At 40.8% G+C, this 10,204-nt stretch overlaps 1 protein-coding gene across 1 annotated transcript in view; it reads left to right on the top strand.

Moving 5' to 3' along the window:
- The window catches only part of parp14rs1 (poly(ADP-ribose) polymerase family member 14-related sequence 1), an 18,151-nt gene that overhangs the window by 6,244 nt on the left and 1,703 nt on the right, over positions 1–10,204 (top strand). Inside the window, exons 3-13 of the mRNA XM_037686309.1 lie at positions 1,177–1,458; positions 1,574–1,798; positions 1,907–4,140; positions 4,395–4,625; positions 4,740–4,961; positions 5,098–5,176; positions 5,469–5,618; positions 6,494–6,556; positions 6,734–6,910; positions 8,892–9,110; positions 9,212–9,826. Of these exons, the coding sequence (XP_037542237.1) occupies positions 1,177–1,458; positions 1,574–1,798; positions 1,907–4,140; positions 4,395–4,625; positions 4,740–4,961; positions 5,098–5,176; positions 5,469–5,618; positions 6,494–6,556; positions 6,734–6,910; positions 8,892–9,110; positions 9,212–9,826 (4,497 nt within the window). The remainder of the gene's footprint in view (positions 1–1,176; positions 1,459–1,573; positions 1,799–1,906; positions 4,141–4,394; positions 4,626–4,739; positions 4,962–5,097; positions 5,177–5,468; positions 5,619–6,493; positions 6,557–6,733; positions 6,911–8,891; positions 9,111–9,211; positions 9,827–10,204) is intronic.

Genomic DNA, 10,204 nt, shown 5'->3' with positions numbered 1-10,204 from the left:
AGAGAGAGAGAGAGAGAGAGAGAGAGAGAGAGCTCTTATTGAGCTGTACAATGCTCATCCAGCTATTTTTTTATCATATCTCTTACTTTACAGCCTTTTGTTGCTCCTGTGTTGCTGCCATTTAAAAAAAAAAATCGCATCAGCATTTGATGTTTACTGTGTCCCATTGTAAATAAATCCTGGTTTATTATAATTGCACATCACTCCATTATTAACCTAAAATCTTCTGTGTGGATATAAAGGCAAAGAATAAACAAGTCATTCATTATTATTGTGGCTGTTTTACATCAATTAAGAATAAAAATTAACCTTCAAATCAAACTTTAACAAGCTCAGCTGAGCCAAAGTGCTCCACGGGTTTAGTTTCACTTTTGCTTCTTAACACAAAAGCTTCTTCCATCCTTTGTCCCAATTTGCTGTTTGTTTTTCAGGCTTTCATGTAAAAGAGTTCATTACAAGAAACGCAACCACCGCAGCTCAGTAATCAGATCATTTTATCATCACATCAGTGGAAAAAATGCTTGTTAAATGAATCCACTCCTTAACCTTCTTAGTTGTAGCTTAGCTACAAAGGTGCATGTTTTTGTACTTTTAAGAATTTGTAAAACATTCTTTTTGACACACCTTTATACAGTTAGTGGTGTTATAGTTCAAGAAAAGGTCGATGTATTTTTTTTCTACATGTTTTAATCTGTTGTAAAGAAGAAACAGAAGTGGCTGCAAACTGAGTTTTGCATTACAGTAGTCCCTCGTTTATTGTGGTGGATCCGTGAAGCCCCACGATAAGTGACAAATCACAAAGTAGGGATAGTATTACAAGTAGTAGCAGTTTTATTTCAGTGTATATATATATATATATATATATATATATATATATATATAGTGTTTTAAACCCCACACTCTTGCAATATTCTAAACAGTGTTTTTAAACTCGCAACGCTCTAAAAGAGCACAGCATGTCATGATCTCCGCTCTCGGCCATGCTCACCTCTCTGCTGCAGAGATCATGACATTCTGCACGAGGGAGCTTCTCCCTGCATCTATAGGCTGCACCAGCACCAGTAGGTGTTGGTGCAGGTGCGAGGGACTACTTGAATAGGTTTTCTTCAGGGTGATGTCTCTGTTATTGCTACATGTGCCGTCACTTTTTATTTATTGTTCACGTCTCACTAACAGCTGACGTTTCGGGTTCCAACAAACCTTCAGCTGCTGATGAACATAAACCCGCCAATGAAGTTCATCCAGAGGCGAAAGGCAACGTCGACGTTGCAGCAGATGAGGAGCTGACCTCTACCTCGGCTGTTTTAGAGAACATCCCAGAGTCTGTGAACCAGGAGTTCATGGAGATGCTAGTGGAGAATGTTTTAAAGGATCTTAGCTCTACAACTGCCTCCAGTTTCACTTTGGAAATCATTCCTGACGGCTCATGTGGCGTTGTGACTTTCCAGAACGGAAAAGGTACTCACTCAATTTACAATTTCAAAAGCTCAATGTTTTTGTTTTTTTTCTCATTTTGAGAACAATTCAGGTTCATTTTTTCCCTAAATCGTCCTCCTCTTTTGCTGTTTCACAGATAACTCTGACTTTATAGCAAAGTGTCCTCAGAACAGGGTGTTCACAAAGATGAAGCTATCCGTCCGACCTCTTGAAGTCTCAGAACAAGTTGTAGTTGAAGGCGTTTTAAATTGCAGCGAAGACTTAATTGAGCTCCACTTTGAGAATGAAGGAGGAGAGGTGAAAGATGTCAGACTTAATGAATCCGAGCAGTCTGCTGTTGTCACATTTAAGAACCATCAAGGTATTTCATTTGCACAGCGTCTTGATCGCAAACTTGCAACATTTATTCCTATAATACAAAAGTGAAAACCACCGTCATAACATTGTTGTGTGTCTTTTTTTCCTGTAGCTGTGAGGAAAGTCCTAAACAAGAAGCATCAGATAAAAAAAGAAGAAGTCAAAGTCTATCCGTTTTATGAATCTTTGGGGGTAGCTCTTTACGGCAAAGATAAGCCATCACCAAAACTTCCTGCTGCCATTTCTGAACCCATTGATGACGCCATTTGGAGTTATCTAACCAGCAACAAAGCTGCAGCAGAGACTGTTCAAAGTGACTTGGCTAAACATTTCTGCTCTATAACCTTAAACCAGTCAACTGTGCAACTGCGCCCTGTACCTTCATTATTAAGGGAAAAGAATGCCAAAGCCTTCATTAAAGAGTGGGAAAATACTGTAAAGTCAGCCTTTGCACAAGCTGTGTCAAAATTCAAAGCCCTGAAGTTCTCCCTAGAGTCAGACGTGTGGAAAGAGTCTGAGGAGAAGATCAAGCAGACTCTTCAGAAAGAAGACGTAGTTGTTGTACCCAACAAAGCCAACGGTGTCTTCTCAGTGGCTGGCCTTGTGACTAACATCACCAGATTAGAGAAACCTCTTTCAGAAGTCCTTAACAAGGTTCAACAAAAAGTGCGGAGGGAGAAATTAAGCAAGACTCAAGAAATCAAAGTGTCTCCATCAATTTTCCACATTCTTTCCCAAGATGGTCTTCAGGATAAACTTGTACAAATGTGCCCAGAGCTCCAAGTGTCCTACGACAAACAGAATGGTGTTGTGAAAGTAACTGGCTTTGTGGATGAGATTATTAATGCGAGCAATGTGATACATGATGCAATGGTTGCATTAAAACGTCAGAATTTGGAGGTAAATACATATTTGTTTGATCTGCTCAAAGATGAGCCACAAGAGGAGCTTACAGACACTCTTCTCACAGCTTATTCCATAAATGCAGCATTGGAGATCAGTGCACTTAGGCTGCAGCTCACTGCTGTTTCTGACAGGGATCTGTTGGATGCTCAAGACCATCTGAAGCAGCTGCTTATCTCCCAATACATAGATGTCGAAGATGATAAAGTCCTGACGATGCCAGAGTGGCAGCACCTGGTCAGTCGGTTAAAAAATACCAACAGTGAATCAGGCAGAAAAATTCAAATTGACACCACCCCTAAACAAGTCGTGGTGTCCGGTCACAAGGATGCTGTCACAGAAGTTAGCAGTGAACTAGATGACTTTTTCACACAGAATTCTCACATTGAAGAAATTGTTGAAGTTGAGGCAAATCTCATTGTTGAATATCTTCATAGTCAGACAACCTTGTTGAAGCAGGTGGATAGCACCGTAGACGTGTCTTACGTAGAGAATACCATCGTCCTGAGTGGTCCCAGAGCTGCTGTAACACAGTGGAAGAGCATTGTGGAAGACCTGGTCGGTTCTGTATGCTTTGATCGTTTTGCAGTTTCTAAACCTGGAGTAAAGAAGTCCTTTAAAGAAAAAGAAGACATGTACGGTCCCCTGATCAAGAAGGAAACTGGTTGCCTGGTCCAGCTAGTTGATGAGACTGAAGATGACTTTGCGTTTGTACAAGTGCTAAAGCCTGTTTACCAAATTCAGACAACTGATGGAGTGGAAATAGCTGTTGCTAAGGCAGATATGTGCAGCTACCCTGTGTGTGCAGTTATCAATCCCTCTAATGAGGACTTGAACCATAATGGAGGTCTTGCAGCAGCACTTTCAAAGGCTGCTGGCCCCCAGTTGCAGAGTGAATGTGACAAAATAAAAAATGTGAAAGGGAAACTGAAGCCTGGGGAATGTGTCATAACTGGCGCTGGGGGGCAGCTTTGCTGCAAAATGGTCATCCATGCTGTTGGGCCAAGGTTTGAACCCACTAAACCACAAAAGGCAGAGGCACAATTAAAAAAAGTCGTTAAAGAAAGCTTAGAACTTGCTGAAAAGCATTCATGTCTTTCTGTGGCTCTTCCTGCCATCAGCAGCAACTCAGGCTTTCCCCCCAATTTGTGTGTGTCGACCATCGTCAAGGCAGTGAAGGAATACTGCAACGAGAAATTGGATGACAACACACTGAAGAAGATCCATTTCGTAGACAATGTCGACCATGTCGTTCAGATTATGGAAGTTCACGTCAAACAGGAGTTTGGAAATAAGGGTGTTAGTCCTTTGCAACCAGTTCTTCTTCCCAAAGTTAAACTTCCACAAGTGAAGCTACCTGTGCTTCATCACAACTTGTGCCATGTGCAAACTAAAGAGGGCTTGGAGATCGTTCTTAAAAAAGGAAATATCGAAGCAGCCAAGGTAATTTTTGATAATCTTTTTACTATGCTTCATTAAAATATAGCAAATATTTTAAGACTTCAATACTTAGAGTAGAGATTGTATTAAATGTTAACTCCTCAAAACCCTAATAGATTTCTGGAGATTGACATATCTATCCTAACTCACTCCAATGCCATTGATACTTGATTTTTTTTTTTTTAATTTTGTGTGTGTGCGCGTGAAAAATATGTTGTGAAAGCATTTCTCATAGCAGTGTTTTACCACATTTTCAGACGGAGGTGATAGTGAACACAGTGTTTGAAGATCTTGCACTGAATAGAGGGGCAATTTCAAATGCCATCTTGGGTGCGGCTGGACCTAAGCTTCAGCAACTGGTCACTAACCAAAAATCCAATGGAACTCCTGGTGAGATCATTGTTACAGATGGCTGCAGGTTGAAGAGCAAGCAAGTATTTCATGTGGTGGCCCCTAGCTGGGATAATGGCCAAGGCACAGCTGAACAGGTAAGTCTTACATCTTGTATTTACTAAATTCTTGAAAGTGTGAGCATCAGCTAAACTGTACTTCAAAAACTAATTTTCAGAACAACTGCACAGTACTTTTGTTGTGTTTTCCAGACCTTAGGTGGGATCGTTAAAGATTGCCTGGAGAAGGCAGAGCAAACTAACTTGTCCTCCATATCTTTCCCGGCTATTGGTACTGGGAACTTGGGTTTTCCAAAAGACCATGTTGTGACCTTGATGCTGGATAAAATCCAAGACTTTAGCAGTCAGACACAACCCAAGCATCTAAAGAAAGTTGCAATAATTCTTTTTCCCACAGATGCACAAACTATTCAGGTAAATGTAACAATGTTTAACGCATTTTTAGAGTGTAAAAAGTTATATAACACTGTTGTCTTTGTTGAAATCCATGAATGATGTGCTTTGTTATGAAACGTGTGTATTTTAAGAATGTATCAAATTCTATCCCCAGGTATTTACTAATGAATTCATGAAGAAGTTTCCCAATGCCTCAGGTAGCACAACATCTACTAGCTCCCCACAGAGTACAGGTAGGTTACGATGGATTGTACCCACATTTTACAGTTTCAATTAAATATGAAGGATTTAGGTGCAGGAACAATGCATTTAAATTACAGCCATTAAAGGGAAAATGTATTTACAGCTACATTTTCTGTAAGACCTAAAGGGATTTGTGTCTTTATGCAACAGAATACAGTTGGTTCATCATGTCATGCATTTGAAACTTTAGGTTTAGTGACCCTTTTAACATATTTTACTTACAACTACTTCTTCAGCCTTAATTAAAATTGAGTCTTAAATCTGTCCTGTTTATCTCTGCAGTGGGGGCCTTCTCTAAAGTCACCTCCAGCTCAGGAATGCATGAAACTAAAATGGGAAATGTGACAGTGCAAGTAGTATCCGGAGACATAACCAAGGAGACCACTGACGTCATTGTCAACTCTTCAAATGACACCTTTTCTCTTCAGTCAGGTAAATCAGATCAAGTGCAGGAATATCAGAATCAGAATAAGCTTTGTCATTGCACAAAGATACAACGAGAATATGTCTGTACAGTCGTCCGAAAGATAGGCAGATTGCACGTAGCTGCTGCTATATAGTGCGGCCTTTTTATCCTTTTCAGAATACATTTTTTTTTCGATAGAAAAAGGGACAAAGCCATTAGGAGAGGATAGTGGCATTACAAAAAAAGATCTCTTCACACCTTGTCCTAACAGGACATGATTTAAGGCATCAAAAAACTCTGCCAGCAAGCACATTTATAAATACATTACATATGCATTTGATGACGAGGCGGTCCATGAAACACTTAACCGATAGTCCATTTTCCTGATAAGATGGTCAGCCGGCACAGTTCTGATAAGCCTCAACAGAAGATGGGTTGGGGTGGGGGGTTGCGATAGTCAAAGCTTTTCCTTAGTTTACACATTTCCCAGGAGTAGTTTTCATTTTGTAAGATGTGTAAAAATAGGAGCTGCTCTAATCCACAGACAGAGAGCAAAAAAGCAGGAGGAGAACAGGGAGAGGGAAGAGAATGCGTGCGCCTCGTTTCAGAGCCAGTGAGGAAAATATTTCTAACATGAAAAGTGTACATCAATCAACCTTTATTTATACAGGTAAATCCCATTACCATACATGTCCAGGATCCACGTATGAGCTTGCTTCTGTGTGCTTCTAAAAGATTAAAATATATGAAACAGAATAGAGTAGATAAGAAATAGAAGGTTGTGTTGTGGATTTATTTTTTTGTAATTATCAGCAAAGTATTTTGAGTCCAGAGTTGTTTAACATCTTTAAATGATTATTTACAAAAAAATACTCAAGTTATTTTTGGTTTCCCTCCCCAGGAGTTTCCAAGGCAATTCTGGATGCAGCTGGTATGGCCGTTGTAGAAGAATGCCAGTTCCTTGGTAAATAAAATAAAATTATGAGACCTTAATCAAAGTTGATTGATTAGTGTAACAATATTCTTGTTTGGTTTTTGTAGTCCTTGCCATGTGTTGTTCAGAAAGACTGTACAGCTGGAATAAACAAACTCACAGCTGTCACAATTCAGTCAAATTCAGATTCACTATCCATACCCGCAGCTTCCCAGCCCAATCCAGGCATGATAATGACACAGCCAGGTAACCTGAAATCCAAAAAGATCCTCCACCTGGCTGGACGGACGGACCCAGTAAAAATCAACATGGTTGTGAAGGAAGCACTTCAAATGTGTGTGACAAACTCCCTCACCTCTGTCTCTTTTCCTGCCATTGGCACAGGTAAGGGTTACTAAAACACACGTTTCTCCCTATAGGCCAAAGTTGGTTTATTTCTGGATTTGAACGTTTAAAACTGCAGCTTGTTTAGCTGTTTCCCTTCTTTGATACACCTGATTTGAATGATTTGGTGAACAGGCTTTCGTAGAACTCGAGGAAGTAATTAAATCACCGAATCAGGTGTGTTGAATCAGGGAAACGGCTAAAACATGCAGGGTGGTGTTCCTCAGGGACTAGGGTTGGGAACCACTGGTGTTTAGGTTAATGAAAGAATATTCATATGAACTGATACTCAATTTTTGAAATGAGCTTGTAACAATCTGCTTTGGTCTTGGCTTGTTTTGGGCTAGCCATTAGCTGGTCGTTTCTATCAAACAAGACCTTTAAGATCAGACCATCAAAACATCCCTTATGAAACTGGTTCATCGCTCTGATCCAGTAAAGACTTTGCATTACTGTAGCATTTTTTCTGCATTCGATTTGTGGATTTGGCAGTTGAAAGAGGAATAAAAACTGATGCCTTGTGCATTTATTCCAAACCAGCAGTGGAACCGGTTTGGTGGAAACCACAGGGGGTTGTAGGGCATTGGCAGAAGGCTTGTTCTGTACTGGCATGAGGAAGCCCAACATTTTTCTCTATCTTAAAGCCAAAAAAGTTCAGCCTAGTCTTACAGGTAAACAAGGTGTACACCACCCAGAACAAAAGTGAGAGCTGGTTCCATAACTAGAAGCTCTGTCATACATTTTATTTTTATATATGTCGGCTGCTGAGTGGTGCTATCTTTATTTTAAAATCAGACAGAAAATTGTTAAACTAATATTAGCAATGCCACCTAGTTAAACTAGGAATAAGGTTAGGTCACATATCGCAGGGGCGAGCAGTGTTTCACAAAACCAGCCAGTAGAGATTTACAATAACTTATTATGACCAGGGAAACAAATGCCAAAATCTGTTGTATAAAAGGATTAAAAGGGCATCTCAGTCAGTAGTAGTCTGAGGGAAAAGAAGCAGTCTTAGCTGAAAAGGGGCGTGGTCCTCTCGCCCTCGCACGGCGCTCCCAGGTGCTCCCGAGTCTCGACCTTCAATGATCATCCGGCATGCTATCCAGAGTCCGGCGTCCCTCCATGGTCTCGACCTCACCCGGCACTCGTACCTCCTTGAGCCCGGCGTCCCATGGCGACCTTGACCTCCATCGATCTCCAACGCTCGGTCCTCCGCCCCCGACACCAGACCCAGACAACTGCACCCTCCAACCGGGCACGATCCACCATGCCGACCATCATACCTGGTTTCTTGGGTACGTCCTTACCCCCGCTAGTCTCTGCTCTTCATCATGGCGCCTTCAGTCTCTGCCAACCTGCTGACCGGCTGTCGCCCCTTGGCGGTGGTTTCGCACCCGGCCATTGCGCTCCCTGGCCAATGCACCTCCTGCCAAAAAGCACAAAAAGCCACATTACTACATATACTCTAAAAACCATGAGTAAGCCATTATTTAGAAAGCCAAGTGCTCTGTTGGGGTAAGGGTAGTATCTCACTGGGCTGTATCATTTGGAGACTGGTGACTAAATGACAAAAAAGGTCATTTTTAGTTGCAGTCTCATGGAAATTTAAGTGTTTGACACCAATCACCAGCAAATCAAGTGTCCGCATTTGACTCAAACAAAAACCACAGCCTATTTTTACGTGCACAGACCACAACACTGCATTTGATGCCCTTTGGACTAGCTATGCAAGGGAACTGTGTCATAGCAGAGGCCCCATGCAGGTGTCAAAATATAGCTGTAAATTTCTAGTGTCTACAGGAATTCAGTTGAGAAGGCAGGTTCAAAACACGGAAAGGTTTAAGGTGGGTTTGAGATGCCAAAAAAAACATCTTTACTTTGTTTGGATAGTTTTGAGAGGTTGTGAATTGGTATAATATAGAAATGCTCAATTGAGTTTGATCATTTCAACTGTTTTTGTTTTTTGGTTGCACCTTTCTAGGTCAAGGCAATGTCCAGGCAAAACAGGTGGCAGATGCCATGTTGGATGCAGTGATTGATGTGATGAGCCAAAACACTTCCAGTGCCCTGACATTGATTCGCATCGTAATTTTCCAGCAACAAATGCTGAATGATTTCCAAAACAGTATGCAGCAAAGAGAAGCCCAAGATCCAAAGGATAATGTGGGATTCTTTGGCAAAACAATCAAAAAGATCAAATGTAAATATAGGGAAAAAAAAATATATATATATATTTTGCTTTGATGAACATTATCAGTCATAAATGTGAAATTCTGGTTTTTGTTTGTATTTCTTTTATAGCATTATTTTACAATGAAAGTCCAGAAAACCCTCAGAAAAAGGGGGACGTCATCATCGAGACGGTCAAACCAAAACCTGCTTGTTTCCACATCTGTGGTAACTCAAAAGCTAATGTGGATGCAGCTAAAGCGAAGATAGATGCCTTCATGTCTGATGACCTAGACAGCGTCCACATGACAGACAATGACATCCTAAACTTGTCAGCTGCTGACTGTAAGCACATCATTGACATCCAGAAAACCATGGGTGTGAGCATAAGTTCTGAGCACAAGAACAGCCAAGCCTCAATCGTCATTGAAGGCCTCAGTAAGGATGTGCTCAAAGCTCACAAAGAGATTGATCAGATGCTGAAGAGGGTGAAAGGTGAGCAGGAGACCATGAAGAAAATGGAGCTGGTTAACGCGGTGGTAGATTGGCAGTATCAGGCACAAGGGCTTCAGTTTCAGAGTTTTGATACAATGACAAGCTACCAACTTGAGCAAGCATTGGAGATGGAAACACCAAATTTAAAAGTTACAATCAAGGGTCAAGTCTACGTTGTGACGATGCCAAATGGACCAGCCACTGACGGCAAGGGAAACAACCTGAAGATTAGGAGAATTGACAAACTGAAAGGTAATGCACACAAAACTAGAGAAATTGCTCTTGGAATGCTGAATGACTTTGCTGTAGAAGCTAAAAATGAGTTGTTAAAGCTAAAAGAAGCAGAACACTAAAAGCTTAAAATAAGGCTCAAAGCAAAAAAATGTTTAGCTAAAAGCTAAAAGGAAGAAAACACTTGAAAAAGGTAAAAGTAGCACAAGGCTAGCAAAAAGCACCAAAGATTTATTTAAAGGCTAATAGTAGCATATAGGTTTGTTAAAAAAAATAGCAAAACGCTACCTAAAAGCTAAAGTAGCTAAAGGCTAACTGAAAATGGCAAAACTTTAGCGAAAAGCTAACAACACTTGTAGGTGGGTAGAATGTAGCAAAAGGCTAGCTAAAAGCAGCAAA

The sequence above is a fragment of the Nematolebias whitei genome, chromosome 13 (assembly GCF_014905685.2).
Source record: "Nematolebias whitei isolate Nwh7 chromosome 13, NemWhi1, whole genome shotgun sequence".
Lineage (NCBI taxonomy): Eukaryota > Metazoa > Chordata > Actinopteri > Cyprinodontiformes > Rivulidae > Nematolebias > Nematolebias whitei.
This window is presented reverse-complemented; position numbering and strand designations above follow the sequence as displayed.